Here is an 18,960-nt window from a genome sequence, read left to right on the forward strand (position 1 = left end):
GGTATACTATGTAATTATTTTCAATTATCCAAATCAGATCCAAAAATATACGATGTAATCGTTCACGGTTATCCACAATATCTGGTTTTATTGATGGTAACCGTTTTCAGTTACCACGATAATCGAAAAAAAATCCCGTTAATATATAAATGAGTTAACGAAGAAATGAGGCGAAATATTAATTTCCTCAGTCTGATTGTTTTAAGTTTCAATCATGGACGACCTAGTCACCGACGTGCCTTATGCAGTGGAAGATTTACTTAACGTGGAGTGTACGGGTGAGAAATTTTCTAAAAATATCGACTACACTTTAAGTGCTTCTCTGTCAAAGTTTCCGAGCTGGATAAGATTCCTTTTCCGACGTCCCTATCGCCATAACGCAGATCATTGAGAACTTGCTAGATACACTTCTGGTCAATGTGGGTCAAACCGAAATGGTTCGAATGCGACTCGACTCTAATTGTTTGAACCGACCAATTTGGACGCCACCGATACAACGTTCCCAGCTTACCGTAAAGCGCTGGATGGCCGAAGTAGCCCGTGTACTTAATTCCTACGAGCAGTTTGTAATCGATGAGTCCTTTGAGATATCCTTGCAATATACCGATATTCCGAAAGGAACGTGTGTACGTGAAGTGCCCGCCCTCCTGCAACGGAGACTAGAAAAGATGAAATCGGTCGTGCTCATTAAGAATTCGGATCAAATTTGCTTGGCACGCGCACTGGTTATCGGGAAAGCTCATGCCGATGGAAACAACAACCTTTACCGCAAGTTAATGCGTGGGAAAAAACTGCAGACAAGAGAAGCGCAATGTCTTGTTCATCGAGCTGGATTTGTTGAACAAGAATTCAATTTACGGCACGTCCACAAATTTCAAGAGATCCTGCATAAATACCAAATCATTGTTGTTAGTGTCGACCATGCAAACCTTATAGTTTTCAACGGACCGGTCCAGGAGAAAAGATCATTCTGTTACATCATGACCGCCATTTTGATTTACTGAACTCACTCCCGGCATTCTTTAAAAAAAAATATTGGTGCTATTCCTGCAACAAAGGATACTCTGATCGAAGAGACCATCGTTGCTCCAGCATCTGCAAAGCTTGCCTTCTGTCATCCTGCACGTCTAGCACGGCTGCCATGGTGCACTGTGAAGAGTGTAACCGAGACTTTTTCGGACAAGAATGTTACGCACAACATAAAAAAGCCGGCACCAGAGACAAACCAACCAGAAAAAGCATCTGCAGCACTGTATTTTTCTGTAAACAATGTTTGCGAATAGTTTCCCTCAAAGGACGAAGGAACGGTAATATTCATCAATGTGGAGAAGTGTTCTGCAAAACCTGTCAGAAACATGAATTGCCTCAAGTACATCGGTGCTACATGAAGCCTCATAACGTTAATCTTGAAGAACTAGAACTCAATTCAAACGCCGAATTTCTGTATTTTGATTTCGAAACATATGTGGAAGGAAACGGAATTTTGGTGCCCAACCTAGCAGTAAGTTGGCTGAAGTAGAAAAAAAACATTTTCTTTGATTCGCTTATCTCTCCTTATACCTTTTAGGTTGTTCAAGATGATAACGGAAATGAATGGGTGTTTCCCAGCGAAGAAGAACCTTTGAACGGAGATATTACCAATCAATTATGTACGTTCCTTTTCAGTGAAGATCATCGCGACCATTACATCATCGCACACAATTTCAAAGTACGTAATTTTTTTATCAAATAGGTATGTACCAATAAAACAAATAGCTTATTTGTAGTCATTTGATGGCTACTTCATTATGAGTTGGCTTTTAAAGAACGGAATCGTACCAAAGGTCATTTTGAACGGTGGCAAAATTCTGCAACTGGATGTGCCGCAATTGAACATTCGGTTTCGAGATAGTATCAACTACAACCCACAAAGCCTTGCAAAATGGCCAGCGACATTCGGTTTGCCAGAAATCAGTAAGGAACCTTTCCGCACCGGTTTAACCGAAAAGAAAACTGGAATTGCATCGTTCCATTTCCCTCAATGGATGAGTACGGTTACAATGCTATGAATGCCAAATCTAAAGATTCATTTCAACGCTGGTATGAAAAAGAGAGGCTTGAAAAAAATAATCTTTTTGATTTTCGTAAAGAGTTTGTGGACTACTGCAAGATGGACGTCACGGTTTTACGACTCTGTTGCCAGCAATTTCGAAAGCTATTTCAAGAGATTAGTCAAGGATTATGTCCGTTTGTCTCCTCGTTAACTATCGCGGGATTGTGTAACCGGTATTGGAGATCGTTTATGTTGAAACCAGAACAAATTGCACTATTACCACATGGACTTAATGCAAGGAATCGGCATCAATCCGTGAAGGCTAAGAAATGGCTTTCTTGGATGGAAGAGGATGGCAACTGTACAATTCAATCTGCCATCAATGGTTCCGAACACCGCGTCGGACCCTACTTTGTCGATGGATACAGAAATGACATCAACATGGTCTATGAATTCTACGGATGCACATTTCATGGCTGCCCGAAATGTGTAGCGCCTAAAACTGTCCATCCGTTTCGCAATCTTCCAATGACCGATGTCTACCAAGAAACCCTTGATCGCGAAAATTACATTCGTACACAGGGTTACGGGCTCACCTCTATTTGGGAGCATGAGTACGACGAAGAACTCAAAACAAATCCAGAAATGAAGGCCTATATTACGCGGCAGCATTTTACCGAACGCCTAAACCCACGGGATGCTTTCTATGGAGGGAGAACAAACGCCGTGAAACTTTTTCATGAAGTGTCCGAGGATGAAAAAATCTGCTATTTTGACGTCAACAGCGAGTATCCCTTCGTTAACAAAAACAGACGGTATCCTGTTGGGCACCCTATTGTGATTACAAAAAACTTTGAAGATATCCAGTCTTATTTCGGAATGGTGTTGTGTGAGATTTTACCCCCTGGTGATCTGCAGCTTCCGGTGTTACCGTATCGATGCGGAGGAAAGTTGACTTTTCCTTTATGCCGAACATGTATGGAAAAGCATCAAAATAGCAGATGCGAGCACGCGGACTGCGATCGTACTATCACCGGCACGTGGTGCACACCAGAAATCATCAAAGCCTTGGATAAGGGCTACACAGTTGTGAGAATTTTTGAAGTGTGGCATTTCGACAAGTACGAAGACCGGTTGTTTGAGGAATATATCAACCGGTTCCTTAAACTCAAGACCGAGGCTAGCGGTTGGCCGACCGAGATTCAGAGCGAGAGGGAGAAGCAGAAATACATAACCGATTTCAAAAATCATGAAAACGTGGATCTGGAGTACAACAAAATCAATCCTAATCCCGGTTTGAGAGCTTTAGCGAAGCTGTGTTTGAACAGGTAAAAATGTACTGTGTCGCATAAACACTGCCAGCATTTTAAAAAAGCTCTTGGTTTTATAGCTTTTGGGGTCGGCTTGGAATGCAGGACAACAAATTGAATACAATGTACATCAGCGAGCCAGAAAAATTTTATGACATGTTGCTCTCTGGGAAATATCACGTTCACTCCTGGGACCTTTTAACGATGACGTTGTGCAGATCACCTACACTACCGAAAGCAATTTTGTGGATCGGAATCCGAACACCAATGTGATTCTTGCAGCGTAAGCTGAACGGTCTGTCAAACAAGAAATATTACTTAAAACCAATTATTCTTCTTGGTTGTAGGTTTACAACATGCTGGGCTCGCCTTCACTTGCTGAACTTCATGGAAATGGTGGAAGGTCGTTTGTTATATTTCGATACAGGTGAGCAAATCACTAGTTTTTATTTCTAATAGAATAAATTCCATAATCTAACTTTTGACAGATTCCATATTTTTTGTAAGCCGACCGGGTTTTGCGGATCCACCGACGGGTATGTTTCTTGGCGACCTTACCAATGAATTGAAACCGGGCCAGCATATTGTACAGTTCGTTAGCTTGGGAGCAAAAACTTATTCCTACGTCACCAATGATGGAGACAGTGTTGTGAAAGTTAAAGGATTCACGATAAACAAGCGAACGAGTGAACAGATCAACTTTAAGACTATGTTGGACATGTTGTCGAACCGAAAAATTGTTACTGTGGATTATCCTGATGTTCTGCAGCGTAACAAAGCTAGTATGACAATCCGAAATGTGAACATGGTAAAGAGATTTCAAGTGACGTATGATAAACGTCGCATTTTGATAGTGAGTACAATACTGTTCCATACGGATATATTCTAGGTTAATGCGGTGCTTTATTAAATTCTTCAATCATCTTCGCAATGTGGTCTACGGCTATGCATAGCTGGTCAGTAGTTTTCAATCCAAGAAAATTGCATTTACCGGAAGGAAACAAAACTGCACATCCAACATCAAGCTTAATTGCCAGGCCACTAAATAATTCCGGCGTATATTCTAGATGAAAATACGTGCTGAACTTTTCAATATGTACTCGCTCAGGAAATACATGATTGCCCACAATATTAACCACTCGATAGTTAGTAACAGTGCATGGATAACCAATTCCAACTAAAATTTTTGCAAAGCGATGGACCAAAACTTGTGCGTCATCTTCAGTTCGTGCGCCATTTACGGTAATCTTACCATTTCGATAAAGTTGACAGTGTGCTTTGTAAGGCGTTAGAATGCGCAAAAGCAGTCCTGAAAACTTGTGTGGAATGTATTGGGCCAGTGGTAACGCTTTTCAATCCTCCTCAGGTCCAGGATAGTGTTTAAGTCCGCAACGGCAACGACATTGGTGATTCTGGGCATCGCAGTGGTACCACAAAGCAAATCGAACGGCTTTACGGAGGGTTGACACAGGCAGCGAAGTGAGTTTATGGTACGGGGGACAGCCCAATGACTCTAGGTTTCTAACTTCGGGTAGGTACTGCTCCAGCAGCCGGCACTTCTCTAGACCTTTTGCAAAGAACCGTATTGCATTCGGCCGTCCAATTCTTCGGAAAATGTCCTCCAGGGCGCAAGTCATTTGGTTATGCCGGTACTCGCCTTCTGTATACCACACCAATCCATGTGAGTGACGAGCTTGTTGTTTTAGCGCACGGTCATGCTTGCTAGCGAATCGCGGGAGCGTGAAGGTGTAGAGGCTTTGCTCGGCTTTTTCGGGACAGTAGAAAGCCAGTTGCTTAATATATTTCGTTCCGTCGATAACAAACCAGTCGGCATCCAGTATGCAGGGTGTTGCCATGTTTCAAAAAGTGTTTTTAATCGCAAAGTTTACCAAACGACAACTAAACTGATGGTCGCTGCCGATCAGGTTCGCTGACCAGTTGGTTGAACGTTGGACCACGGGATAACAGGAACCAGTTATCTGAATGGTGTGTCGATTACCAGAAACGGTTATCCGTATGGTTCATGGATAACCGTGACTGGTTATCCGTATGGACAGTTGATAACCGAAACTGGTTATCGGTACGGACCACGGATAACCGTAACTGATAATCCATAAAGATTGTGATAACCGTTTCTGATTATCCGTGCGGCCCATGGATGATCGGCCCTGATTACCCCGTTTGGACCGTAAATAACCGAAACTGGTTATCCGTACAGTACATAGATAACCGAAACTGAATATCCATGAGGGTTAACGATAACTGTATCCGGTTATCCTTACGGTCCATGGATGACCGAAAACAGTCATCTTGGTTCAAGAATAATTATGGAATCCGAATAACTGAAGCGCCGTCGGATAATCGCGACTGATTAACTTTGTCCCCAAACCCATCGACCAACAAACCCCACTATAAAAGCCTAGCAGCTTTAGGAAACAGCTAGTCAATCTAGTTTTTTTTCTATTGCCTATCCAGTTTCCGGAATAGATATGGAGTTCATTGATTTGTTTGGCGCAAAGCCACCTCAGCCGGACCCTAGCAAGCGTAAGCGAAAAGACGGGGGGCGAACGGACGTTAAGAAGACTAAACCGAGCGGACAGGAGGCGGATGTTGAGAAAGGCAAACTAGCCAATCTACCGGATGGTGTGAACTCTCATCCGCGCTTTGCTTTCACGCAAGTGGGAAGGCCGGTGTATCGCTTGGGCAACGACAAATTTGTTTACGTGGGACCAAACACCGACGGGAAGATCAGTACGATTCGTATCGTTTTTGGTGAATGGAAGGAGCAACCGGACAATTCCTGGAAAGCCAGCTACGGGAAGAACGTTTCGCTATCTAAAACCGGTTTTCTCCGTTTGGCCGCGCTCATGCTGACCGAAAAAGCCGACATGGATGAAGCGGCCCGGGCCAGCGCAGCCGAAACTGGACGGCTGACACCGTTGTATCTGTTGGACAGTAGCATGTATTTTGGTTGGAGCCGTTTCAATGGCACCAACGTGGCCACGATTCGGCGCTTTGAAGTGAAGGGTGGGGATATGATTCCTACTCGTTACGGTATCTCTTTCGGTGAACGATGCTATGATGGGTTAAAAGGTTTAATGAAGGACCTGCAGCTGTTCAAGGACATTGCCAAAATCCAAAAGGAACAGGGTACCCAAGACCCAATCAAGGAAGGACTGACCTTCTCAACGCTGTGTGAAAATATTGCTGATGCTTTGGCGCCACTGGTCAAGCAATTGGACAACGGACGTTTCAACGCTGTCATGAAGACAACTATGTACCGTCCGATGCGGAATGGAACGGGGCCGTGGAGCGCCTTTTGGAATTACGTATGGTCCATGGGATCTTGTTTGGATTGGATAAGCTAAGTGTTGAACAGGCTCTGGACCTCGATGTGGTTGGTTTTTTGGCTAAACATGGTGATAAAATTCGAACCAAGGTTGGAGATATCATTTCGGCTGATTATTGTTAAGTTGCTGTTTTTCATCTACTTGTACGAATAACGGAAACGGGTGAGTGATTTTTTTATTTCATTAAACGCTTACACATTTGTCGGAGAAGAGCTCCATCCACCATGGTTGTATTAATGTCGAAAAAAGAATTAACATACTGACAAACCATTTTGTCGTTGCTTGTTCGGCTATCCGTAAACAAATGCACAATATTAGTGTATGACTCACCACCACAGCGTCGTAGAATAAAAACAAACAGTACTGCCCACAGACAGTGCTAAATTCAGACTGAAACTGTTCATTTTGTAGAGTTATTTCATTGGCTGCCACCAGTGACGCAAAATGCGGAGAGTAGCTTTCCAAAGTTTTCCCGTACGAATCAAACATTTCCATTTTACCAGCCTGTTCTTGGTACAGCGCAATCCAGTGTTCGCCTTCTTGGTCGGCTGGGTCGGTATTCACCACACGCTCCCGGAAAAGGTGCCAGTGTTGCTGGAACTTGATCGCTGGCATACACCCCACGAAATACGGCTGTGGTCTGAGGTTTCCCATGGAGTGCTGAGGTAATTTCCTGTGTATTCATGTTGTAAAGTCCGCAATGAGCTGTCGATGCTGGTTGATTTCGATAATGCTGTCATAGACCAGCATGCACACCATCATAATGGTATTTTTCAATGGTTTGCCAAAGACACCGAGACACTCAGGTTTCCCTGTTTGATCAGTGTCAGTGGTCCACGGCCGGTATGTCCTGGCGTCAAGTCGAATCCAAAAATGGTGTATCCGTCATTATACTGGGTCCGATTGAATGGTAAGCCGCCTTGCAAACTGGGTCGGTGTCCCAGTGTGTCCAGCAGCCCGTCGTAGCACTCCAACGATAGATTATGCGCAAAATCGGCAGTGTAGGGTTTCGTAGGGTAGCTCTGACCGTCCACTTCGACGCTGATTTGTGTAATGTTGAAGTGTTGGAAGTTGAAAGGATTTTTCTTTTGCGATCCGTGAAAGTCTTCGCTGTCCACAAAACCAATAAAGACAACCTTGGGAATTTGTCCAATCTGCAAATTGCTGATTACGGTGCTTTGGGTTCGTTGGGGAATGTCCGACACGCGCATCACCACGCGTTCGATATGGTACTTGACCGTCTTTTTCAACAGTTCTCCAGCGACGGCGGTCAGAAAGTCCGGTGATGGAATGTAGCGACGTACTGACAAACGCGCGTTACGGATAAATGGTTTGAAGGTCTTGGTGGTGTCCGTATCCCATACGCGTAGGGCAAACTCTGGTCGACTTACCACTAGGCGAATATTGACGGGAACACCGGTGCACAGCGGTTTGCTTTGGTCAAAAAGGTCCGAAAATAGCTTGCCGGAAAGCTGCACGTATTGTCCTGCATTAAATAGTGCCGCTCGATTTTTTTCACCGTTATTGGCGGTTTCACTGTTGAAGGAACCTGGGCTATCGTAATAAAAAGCGGCAGATGTCAGTTGGCTTTGTTGGGCGTCCAGTGTGAGACAACAGTGATTCTAGGTAGGCGCGGTACGGGTAGAAAGTTGCGGCATCCGAGATCAATCGGTTGGCTACCGTCACATGGCATGAGGAAAACAGGGAGTGCAGAAGGTTGTTAACTGGTGCCACTCCATCAGCCGTTGTTATCAGTTCCCATTCACCGGTACTCTTACGGACTTTAATACCCACTTCTAATTCCAGGATCATGTCCGCTAAACTGAGTAGTCCGGACGTGCTAGGCGGAATGAAGAAATTGATGTCACCGGCTGATCCGTTGTCCGTTAGGATGGTAGTGGGGTTGAGCTTCTCATGCTCGGTGCGCCATCGGTCCGTTAAAGTCGCCGGTAATGCAAAGAGCTGGTTCTCCAGTTGCATGGCCGGCTCCGAATTTTCCATCATCAACATGGCCATTTTTCAAAAGAAGTCGGGGATATTGGTAGGAGGAATACGTTTAACTCGTAGAACTTTACGTCGAACTCGTCGTTTTTTCCGGACACCTTCACCTTCTTGGGAAGCGAATCGTTTTCCAATGGCTGTTCCCGCACGCGAGGCTACCTCTTTAATAGCCCCGGTCGCCGCTTCTTGCAGGTGAGGGGTAGCCGCTTCAAGAGCGGCTCTGGCATGCGGTGCCGCCTTTCGTAATATGGGTTGAACAAATCCTGATAGCTTGGCAAACAGGTTTTTCAAAATCTGCGGGAAGCCGGATCCGTTTTGCAGGGTTCCTCGGTACCGGATCAATGCGCTGCCACCCGTCTGACTGACAAAGACGTTTTCATATCGCCGGGGATCCGGCACGTACGCAACGAGAGGCATTTTAGTAGAGTCGTTGTGGTCGGAAATGTAGCTTTACAAGGATTTTCCCGTTTGAAACTTGGCGTCGTCTCCCAGGTCGTTGGCAATGGTCAGCTTTATGGTTTCGAAATGTTGGCGTAATACAGGGACATAGTGGGAATGTCGAATCTGGCCTCCACAATCTGATTGACTTCTCCTCTAATAGGCACGGAACGTAAAAACTGCGCTGCGGTATCGCCGATCAAGCTGTAGTCGGCCACATCGCTGTATACAAACAGGCTTTGATTACCCAGCAGAGTGTTGACCGGTCGCTCCGAAATAAAGCTGGTCAATTTGGGATTAGGAGGCTTGGCCAGAAATGATAGGTACTGGATACTGATGTTCTTTGTCTCCATAGGAAATGGACCGATGAACGCATTGCTGTTACTTTCCATCGGCACATCCGGTTTTAATACACTATGTTCAAATCCCAGCATTTTTTGTAAGACTATTGACGACGGGGAAAGACGACGGAAACCCGATCGTTGCCAATATTCAGTCGGACCCGATGATTGGTGGCGGTCAGCAGCTGAACGGTGAAAGCTCTGTCCGCAGTCAAAGCGCTCTTGTCAGCGTGCACCGTATCGTCCACCATGTACGATCCAACCTTGGGTACCAATGAATTAATGGTTTTCAGTAACAACTCTGCATCTTTGTAATTTCCAGGGGATAGTGATCTCGTCGGTATGGACAACTTGGTCCGCGGCCTCCAAAAAATTCGCTTCATCCTTTTTTAATCTGAATTCTCGAACGATGTGCACCTCAATCTTTTGCTCAACTGGAAGTGTGAAAAGGAGTTGAGGTACTGTAGTTCAACGAGGGCCATTTCCCATTTCCCTTTCAGGGTAATGGGATGCTTCAGTTTGGTCGTCCAATTGGACGGAGTATTGTTGGGGTCCGTGGCGACGTCGCTTGGCAGCGTCACGTAGAACGGTGCTCCTTCATACATGATGCCTTGATCCAGGAATCGTGTTCAGGTCCGTAACCTAACCACCGTACTAATATCTTTTCTCCACGGCGTTTAATAACGCGATCAATGGTATGTTCTTTGTGTTCCGGGTGCGACACTTTGGAAAGTTCGTGTTCATAGAATGTTCCTTGGATAGGTTGGTCTTGGTAGTCCTGTAGTCGGTATACCGGTACGGTATGGAAATGACTTTATTAACGTAGAACACCTCCTCCTTAAATCGATACGTATAGCTTTTCTCCACCTTGGTTTTGTGCACAGCGATGCGAACCGCATCACCGACCTTGAACCGAGGTCGCCGGGCCTTATTCGTAGGATACAACTTGTTAAATACTGCCAATGAATTGTGTTGTGTGACGTCAATGGGTCGCAATCCATGGGCCCGATGTTTTGAATGGTTATACGAGTACACGAAATCTTGCAGTTTATCAATGTACCGCGTCGACACTCGCGCTCGGAACAAGCGAAACATCCGTGTTTTGATGGTGCGAATGACGCGTTCGGCCATGGCACATTTGATGTCTTCGTTTTCCGATGTGAAGAAATGAATCTTTTTTTCTTTCAGAAAAGTCTTGACGGTGGTGTTAACAACTTCGGTTCCTTTATCGTATTGCAGCTTCTCCGGTTCGCCGAGTTCTTCAAAGGCCTGTGACAAGGCGTTTTTGGTTTCTTTGGCCGTTTTTGTTTTCATCGGTTGAATGCTCAGCTTTTTGGAAAAGCAATCAATCACAAAGAGCAGGTGTTTGTATCCATCATTTTCTTTGGAATATTTTGACAAATCAGCCAGATCCGCTTGGTACTGCTGGCGAAGGTTGGTCACTACGATCCGATTGCGCGCGAACCGCCGGCGATTTTCCTTGGTCACAGTGTACGCATCGATCTCCTGCAGAATCTCCTGTGCTTTCCGTCTGTTGGCTCTGGTCTTGAGACTTCTTCGAAACCTTTCCACGCCTCCAAGACCGCCGGGGTCGCGTGGGTTGAGGTATCGCTTCATTAGCTTCTCCATTCGCTTTGTTACAACAGGTAGACACGCAATTGATCTTAAATATTCGGCATAACCGTAATACACTAGGCAGCAAGCTAGCCATTACGTCAGAGTAATCCACTGTATTCTGGGCAGACCAGATCCTGTTTGGATGGTACGCGAGCGCAGCTTCTTCACACTGCCTTCGATCTGGTGCGCTTTTCTTTTCTTACCCCGCAAAGGCGTGGTGACCGGAAACAGAGGTCGCCGCGGTCGCTTGCGTGGATACGTTAAGGTTCTCGACCTCTTCCGGTTGTCGTTTCCGACCCTTCCTCGGTGCAGTCGGGGAAACAGGGCTATGCGCGCTGTTTTGGTAGGTCGCAGTTCTGTACTCTCGTCTTGGAAACGCCGCTTGCTTCCTTTCTTTGGCAGTGATGGTGGAAACAAAGCAACGCGAGCTGCCTTTGGTTTATTGCTGTCACCCGGTTCGCTTTCCAAGTCCCGTTTTTGTCCTTTCGTGGGCAAATCCGCCGGAAATAAAGGTTGTCGAGGCTGCTTAGTAGACTTTGTTGATTCATCCGTCTCTTCGGGGTGTTTCCGCTTGCGTGGAACGGGGCGTGCTGGTAGCGACGATACTGTCTGTGGGGTAGAGACTGTCGGTTGCTTCTCTGATGCTATCGGTGGTGGTTGTGCAGTAACGTCTGTCGATAACTCCAGCGGATTTTCATCGGGTATTGCTTTCTGTTTCAGAGCGAGGAACCGTTCAAGAATGCTGCTTAGCTGACCAGCTTTTTCAAATTCACTTATATCGGTTCGTTGCAGGGTTTCGGCCACTAGTGCATCCAACGTTATGACGCTGTGGGCCTCTGGTGGCTCCTTGTTGATCTGGAGCTGATTCTGCATCCGCTTCTCCATCACACGACGCGGTACTATAAAGAATTCATCCATTACCGATCAGGGATGTTAAAACTCCAGCAATGACGGGTAAGATAGCTCCAATGAATCCTCCTTGCTGAAATATTTTCCGTTTTTCTTTGAGTGGATACCGGCGCAGAGCGATCAGCTTTAATGCTTTTCGGTGGCGTTTACATTTCTCCGCTTGCGTTGGTGATAGGTTCACAGTATTCTTCACAATGTTGACAGCAACTTCTTCCAATGCTTTCATCTGAGTCTTGGTCAGGTAGCTCATCAACACCTTTCGCTGTTTTGGCTTGAGGTGTTGAAGCGTAATTATAAAGGGTGCCAAAGCTTTCACGCGTTCGGACATTTTGGTAGATCATGGGAACGGTTTCGGTCGAGATAGATACGCATTTGTTGATTCGGTAGCACATGGGAACGAACCCTTAAATAATCGGGGCACATGGGGCGTAAGTCCAGCACGAGCGGTTGATATGCCTCCGTCGTGACTTTGTTGTATGCATCCACCAAATGTTTTAGTCCAGTTTGGCGAGCCAGTAATGAAATTTGGTTAATGTCCCGCACGTTCTTAAATAGTATTAAGTACTGAGAATTTAACGTTATGTCCCGCATTGTCTTTCCCTGTTTGTACAGGTTCTGGAGAAGCATAATAACAGAAATATTCTTGTGGTGTATACCACGGGTGAACAAGTCAGAACACCGTACGTCCTTACATAAATCCGAAGCCAAGTCGTCGATAACCACCAGCGTGTGACCATTGTCATTAACCGATTGTATAACCGAGAAAAGGTCATCCAAACCATGCACAAACTCGACTTGCGCAATTTCTTTTTGCAGATCTTCAAAGCTTTTCTGCCACTGGCCATAGCAGTACAAAATCCGGCTCATGGACTGATCAAAAACTTGGGCAGCGTTTCTAATTAACGTGTAAACAAACTGCGTTTTTCCTGACATTGTCGGCCCGCAAACACACATACCGAAAGGAGCGCAAAAGCGCGGGTAATCCTTTATTATGCTAAACATTTTGTTCTTTACGATACCAACAGAAAACAGTAGCTGAGAGCTTAAATAGATAAGTCAAGCAAAAAAAAGCTTAATTTTCCCAGTAACACGTTTACGGCACAGCGGACACTCTCGCAACCGTTTCGCACAAACATCGCAGCAGATCGCATGCCCGCATGGTGTAAAACATAACGATACCTTCTTATCCAGACATACACTACAGTCCTTGTCCAGCTGGCTTTGCTCGTCCAGTCGCATGTCGGTGATGCGGGCTTTAATTCGCTTGGCGGCATTTATTAGATCCTTTAATTCACGAAACGTTTGCAAACGATGCTTGTACTGTTGAACGGCCTTGATGAGGTATGTATAGTGGTAACCGTCCTCTTTCGCCAATGCAACTAAGTACTCTACTTCATCTGTTTTTGGTCCGCGAGACCATTTCATTGTGTCCATATTGTGGAGCTTTTGAACATCGTAAATAAAATGATGACCCTTTTTTTCGATTAGGTACGCGCAATCCGGTTCAAACTTGGCATGCTCGATCCACGGATCGTCATCCACTGTCCACTTTTCCAGCTTACGACCGCAGCAGAAGCACCGGACCCGGTCTTCTCCAGCCTCCATGAAGAAGAAACCCGCACGTGCCATGTCATTCGCTCGATGCGTAACCCATCCCGGCCAATCAGCGTACGTTGCGAAGCGCTCTCGATATTCTTTCATAGCGGGGACGTAGAGCTCGTCATCAGGACCATCGCAGCATAAGAGCAATTAGGATTAGATCGCCGGTGCTCGAACATGGGTTTGTCACCCATCATCCAGTTGAAGTGTACGACGTTGCAGACGACACACTTGACTTCATCTCCTGTACCCGTATAAATATATCCCGCTTCCGCTAACGACTGTGGGGAAACGTAAGCCAGAGGCCACTTTTCAAACGTCTTGAACCGATCGGCAAAATTCATATTCCGCTCAGCATTCTGCAACTAAACGAAAGTCTATTTAAGGACCTCAGAACGCAGTCGTTTGCTAACGCTTACATTATGGCAAACCTACAGCATATGCTGTGCTACGCGCGCAACGTGGAGCAAAAATGTGAAAAAGTGCTTTTGATTCTTCTTTATGTTGTATTTTTTGTGGTATTCGCTGCATTTGTCGTTACGGAAGGAGTCGGAAAAATCTTACAAAGTGATCACTGGAACAAAACCATGCGAAATTTAACGTCATAACTCACCGGCATGATTGGTACCGCAGCAGCCGTAAATCCTTGGATTTGGATATCTCACTGGTATCAACAAAAAATGGTTTGCTAACTTAACTTTTAGCTTGGAAGCTTTTTTTGGAAAAAGCACTATATCGGTTTGCTCCGATGTAATTATTTGTGCTTCTTTATATATTTGCTGCTACACCCAAAAACAGATTATCTGTAATGCAGTGATAACCGACTTCAATTATACTCTACTGATAAACCTAAATTATGATAACTATAAACGATTAACCAACAGCATCCAGGTAATCGAAAACGATTACCGATACCAAAAGTTAATTATCTCATTGAATATATAAAACCCCCTACTACCCGCAGCGCATCACCAGCATTTTGTCTTTGAAAAAGAAAAAAGATAAAAATTTTTTAATCATACTTACGTCATTATGTCAACAGTGTCCGCCGCCGACATGGAGAAAGCGTTTCAAAATTTATTCGAAAAGCTGGGCCCCCAAACACCAGGCTTGGTTTTTTACCGAAAGCAGATTCCACCATCTATTTTGCCTGATCTCGCCAAGTTTCAAGGGCTTAAAAAGCTCAGCCTGATTGACTGCAACTTGCGCTCGCTGGAAGGGTTACCACGGCTCCCCGATCTACGTATATTAATGCTGGGTGACAACAATTTGGACGACCTCAGCCCCATTCCTAACTGCTTCCCCAACTTGGAGAAGTTGTCCGTTGTGGGAAATAGAATTAGACTGCGGGATCAGCTGCAACCGCTGACGCGTCTGAACAAATTGCGCGCCTTGGACGTCGAAGGAAACGACATCTGTGAAATTCGAGGACACGACCGTTGGCTGAAAGACACGTTCCCACAGGTGACGCATTTTATTATCGTCGCGTACGATGTGGACGGCGATGAAGAGGACGATGGTAATGCTACTCGGATTCTTTGCAGTAAGTTGGTCACCTCTCATTTTTATATACTGATAAATACCAGATCGTTAATTATAGATGAACACCTGGACGATGATGATGAGGCATTCGACGATGATCAGATGGACAATTTAGAAGTAATAATGGTCATGCCAATTGACTTACTTGAGAGTATTTGAATGCTCCATTTATCGATATTGCATTCTCCACTTTATAGTTTAAGTGTTTATTGTTTTGCGACTTGGAATGCGCTAACTGCGGTTGATAAAATAAATGAATTGAAAAACGGTGATACCGTACGATGTTTTACCTCCTTTACAACAACCTTTTACAGTCTTCATAACGTTTACAGTAATGTTACCAACACCAGCGTGTACAGTATATCTCCGGACTTTCATTTTATTCCCCATCCACTTCAAAAAAATTGGCTTAAACTCTCCCGTATACAGGAATTATATTTCCTATGTACCAGGATATCCCGTATACAGACATTATAGTGCCTGCGTACCAGGCTATCCCGTATACAGAAAATATAGTGCCTGTGTACCACCTTGTACCTTCTACTACTTGGCAGGCACTCTTTTCCGATTTTGACAGCTTTTACGGTTTATCTTTCGCTTACAACAAAACTGTAACCATCTGAATTCCATCGTAATCAACAAAAATATTCAACCGTTTTAAAAACCTAACAATTCATAGCTGCAGTCACAGCGTCAAAAACGATTCTCCCAGCGAGAATATTTGAAGCAAGGGTATTTACAAGTCAACAACATTAGCACCGATATCGATATCGCTCCAGACGTACCGATCTCCTCCATCTAAGGAGACTAATAGGGGTACATTGCAATTTGCAACCGAAGTACTGTACGTGTACGAAGCAGACACACGAGAACAAAAGGGCACATATGCAATGAGCTGGCAACCAAAACCAAACGGTGGTCTACGAACGGGACTTTTTCGAACAGTGAACCTCAATAATCTCCGCAATATCGGGGTCCTCGCGGATCGCGCCCTGCAACGCCTCATCGGCCATAGCCGCCGCCATGTTTTTCGGAATGAGCTTCAGCGCGGCCCGCTCCAGAGTGTCCAAGCGCAGACGACGCGCCAAAGCCAGACGGTGCGCCGCGGTCCCCGCTGTGACAGTCTGAGCCAGTGTTTCCTCGCACAGTCCGATCAGATCAAACAAAATGTATTTATCCGCCGCTACCAGGATCTTCTCGGCGTTGGCATTCGTCACACGTGCGGTGTCCAGACCGTACAGATAGTCCAGCAGGATCTCCACGGTTTCGGCATCCTCGACCAACGAGCAACGCGATGTCTGCTTCTCGGTGGTGTTCTGCGATAGCATACCCGCGAAGTATTCCGAGTGGGACATGAGGACAAAGCGACTGACACGGAATTCTTTGCCGTTACTGGCTTGCAGGGTGAAATCCGTAGAATGCGGATGACGGGGCGAGCGCAACCAGTCCAGCTGCTTCTTTATGAACTGTTTGTAACGATCCGAAGGATTGTCGTTGGCCGGTGAACGCACGAAGCGCGTGGTGGACGATGCGGTGTAGATGACCACTTCCATTTCCAGGGAGATGGTGTCGTCCTCGATTTTTCCGTCCGTGCCAGTGGTGCCAAACAACTCGTCATACGAGAGCCAGTTGGCATCCCCCATCCGAAAGGATTCACTGGAGAAAGACTGGCGCTCCATGGTACCGCTGCGAATGATCTCGCTGCCCGTTGCTCCGGTGGTCGTGCTGCAAGGAAAGATTACGGCAATTAAGATTTCAGTTTTCAAATTTCTGAGCAGAAAACGACAAGCATAATAGTTACAAATCCTAAGTTTCACGAAACTATGTATTATGACAAAATCTGAATGCAGAAAGAAATTATACTTACAAGTTTATCGCATTTCGGAGACTTCCACACTACTGATTCCATTACCGAAACAACTGACCATGAGACAACGTCTTTTCTGTATTGATCCACATCAGAAAATAGAAAATGTGTGTTATTTTTTTTGTAAACACTACTTGTCAGGTAACCAGTTTTCGAAAAATTTTGTCATCCAGCAATACCGTGTCTTGCGGAGAATGCCGTGTCTCTTTCTGGTACGGTACGCGAACTGTGAAAAGGTGGAAATGTCCGGAATGCGATAAACCAGGAACTAGACTACTTAAATCATTTCCAGGTCGACGTGGAAAGTTTCCGAACCAGTATATTTCGTGGACTTCACGTCCGAGTCCGTGAGCATCAAGTACACCGAACAGTACTTCTTACGGCCTTTCACTTTCTGGAAGCAGGGCTTCACACAGATTCGCCAGCGGCCTTCATGGCCAGTCATTCCCAGTTCCTCCATCGTAGTTCCAGCGCTATACAGAGTCTCCTGGGAATCCTTGTAATACTCAAACTGCTCGATGGTCCATTCCAGTTTGAATTCGCGTTTATCGCGGCTGATACGTTCCTTGATCACCGTCGACATGCTGGACTTCAGCGCGATCGCTTCCGTTAACTTCAGAATATAGAGAGTACGGTATGAATATACTTCTGGCTGCAAAAATTCTTTCGCACAGGAAAAATTTTAGCCGGAATGCTGACGAAATTCAGAAATTAAAAATTAAGAACTTACAAAGAGCCAGTAACTTGAACAAACACGTTCTGGCTGAGACTTGAGAGCACGTGGATAACCGAGATAACCAGTGCCAACATACAGTGCCGTTGTGCCGACCGCTGGCATTTTAGACCGACTATATAAGAACCGGATGCCACAGCTGCTCGTTATCATCAGTAGCCTGTACTTCCTGTAGTCGTTTGTTGTACAGAACTTCCGCCCTCTTGCTAGTATTGCACAGTGCTATTAATTTTTTAGTTTTTCCATATCCGTTGCCCATTAAATTTACCCAAGCACTGATCTTAATAGCTTGGATAGCATTGTGTAATTCTAAAGGCTCTAATTTTAAAATTATTACTCCAAAGACCTGACTGTACTCCATCTTTAATTTTATTGTACTCTACTACTTGTACTGTTTTTACTTGTAAGTTGGGCGGAATGTTTTATACTTCGGATACGAGCACTTCGGGTTCGCACGAGTATTTCGGGTTTTTACATATTTTCGTCACTTTAATTACATATGCGTTTCCATATTAATTGGTCGCGGTCATCGGCGCCACCCGCAAACGTGACGCACTTCAGCAAAAACGTAAAAAAGTGTCGTAAACGTTTTGTTTGTAAGCGACTGCTCAAGAGAAAAGTCATGAAGCAAAATATCAAGAGGTGTATAGAAAAAAATAAGCACGGTTTACGTTTGCCACTGATAAATAACAACGTTTTACCGCTGTAATACTTGTTAATTTAACCAAAGTTTCTTAACCCAGGGCTCAGATTTGATGATGGGTAAGATAAGCTCATGAAAACGGCTTGGCATGGGGAATTCTGTATGTTCGGACGAGATTCTTAATCGAGAAGGGTCACTATTTACCAACTATAGTAACCGCCTAACCGGTATTGTGCATAACGCCTTAATGTACGTGCTGATTTGCAAAATGATCTTAAAGCATTTAGTTCATAGTTTAGGATAATTTCACTACAGGTATGTACTTACAATAATGTGCTACGACAGAATGAAATTGTCGAAGTATCAGCCCGATGTGAAAGCAAATGGCAACACTTGTGACGTAGCATTAATTTCTGAACGGCGACGTCGACATTGAAATCGAAGTGGCTAACTAACTCTACCGTCTGTACGTGATAAAGGGTCAGTTTTAGAGAATTTGTTTACTGTACTTATAAATTACCATTACTTATTGTACTTATTTATTACTTATTAGTTATTACTTTAGCACTTTTATTACC

At 44.9% G+C, this 18,960-nt stretch overlaps 6 protein-coding genes and 1 long non-coding RNA gene across 9 annotated transcripts; 4 read left to right on the forward strand and 3 right to left on the reverse strand.

Moving 5' to 3' along the window:
- Positions 1–214: 214 nt before the first annotated feature.
- Positions 215–3,364, forward strand: LOC129592832 (uncharacterized). The gene is made up of 6 exons (XM_055488960.1): positions 215–278; positions 637–780; positions 957–1,501; positions 1,568–1,708; positions 1,767–1,953; positions 2,064–3,364. Exons 1-6 carry the CDS (start codon positions 215–217, stop codon positions 3,362–3,364), a joined length of 2,382 nt encoding a protein of 793 aa, XP_055344935.1.
- A 180-nt stretch (positions 3,365–3,544) lies between these two features.
- On the forward strand, positions 3,545–4,019 carry LOC129592878 (uncharacterized). Its single transcript, XR_008691018.1, has 3 exons — positions 3,545–3,625; positions 3,690–3,769; positions 3,831–4,019. It is a non-coding gene; the product is annotated as an uncharacterized LOC129592878 (long non-coding RNA).
- Positions 4,020–5,825: 1,806 nt separating this feature from the next.
- Positions 5,826–6,710, forward strand: LOC129592833 (uncharacterized). The gene has a single exon (XM_055488961.1). The coding sequence runs from the start codon at positions 5,832–5,834 to the stop codon at positions 6,708–6,710; it is 879 nt and encodes a 292-aa protein (XP_055344936.1). The 5' UTR covers positions 5,826–5,831.
- Positions 6,711–7,465: 755 nt separating this feature from the next.
- Positions 7,466–8,708, reverse strand: LOC129592834 (uncharacterized protein F54H12.2-like). The gene is made up of 2 exons (XM_055488962.1): positions 8,471–8,708; positions 7,466–8,178 (listed from the first exon to the last, which is right to left on the reverse strand). The coding sequence occupies exons 1-2, from the start codon at positions 8,706–8,708 to the stop codon at positions 7,466–7,468; spliced, it is 951 nt and encodes a 316-aa protein (XP_055344937.1).
- A 4,346-nt stretch (positions 8,709–13,054) lies between these two features.
- Positions 13,055–14,216, reverse strand: LOC129592835 (baculoviral IAP repeat-containing protein 3-like). The gene is made up of 3 exons (XM_055488963.1): positions 14,211–14,216; positions 13,729–13,956; positions 13,055–13,681 (listed from the first exon to the last, which is right to left on the reverse strand). The coding sequence occupies exons 1-3, from the start codon at positions 14,214–14,216 to the stop codon at positions 13,055–13,057; spliced, it is 861 nt and encodes a 286-aa protein (XP_055344938.1).
- Positions 13,937–15,452, forward strand: LOC129592861 (acidic leucine-rich nuclear phosphoprotein 32 family member A-like). 3 transcript variants are annotated; one of them, XM_055489000.1, is made up of 3 exons: positions 13,937–14,280; positions 14,640–15,140; positions 15,198–15,452. In XM_055489000.1, exons 2-3 carry the CDS (start codon positions 14,654–14,656, stop codon positions 15,296–15,298), a joined length of 588 nt encoding a protein of 195 aa, XP_055344975.1. In that variant the 5' UTR covers positions 13,937–14,280; positions 14,640–14,653; the 3' UTR covers positions 15,299–15,452. The 3 variants fall into 3 exon arrangements, with proteins under 3 accessions (XP_055344975.1, XP_055344976.1, XP_055344974.1); XM_055489001.1 differs by having other exon boundaries at positions 13,937–14,264; XM_055488999.1 differs by lacking the exon at positions 13,937–14,280 and having other exon boundaries at positions 14,598–15,140.
- A 607-nt stretch (positions 15,453–16,059) lies between these two features.
- LOC129592836 (speckle-type POZ protein homolog) lies at positions 16,060–17,589 on the reverse strand. The gene is made up of 2 exons (XM_055488964.1): positions 17,381–17,589; positions 16,060–16,864 (listed from the first exon to the last, which is right to left on the reverse strand). Exons 1-2 carry the CDS (start codon positions 17,587–17,589, stop codon positions 16,060–16,062), a joined length of 1,014 nt encoding a protein of 337 aa, XP_055344939.1.
- Between the last annotated feature and the right edge of the window lie 1,371 nt (positions 17,590–18,960).

This window comes from Paramacrobiotus metropolitanus, unplaced genomic scaffold, assembly GCF_019649055.1.
Source record: "Paramacrobiotus metropolitanus isolate TYO unplaced genomic scaffold, Prichtersi_v1.0 Parri_scaffold0000056, whole genome shotgun sequence".
NCBI lineage: Eukaryota > Metazoa > Tardigrada > Eutardigrada > Parachela > Macrobiotidae > Paramacrobiotus > Paramacrobiotus metropolitanus.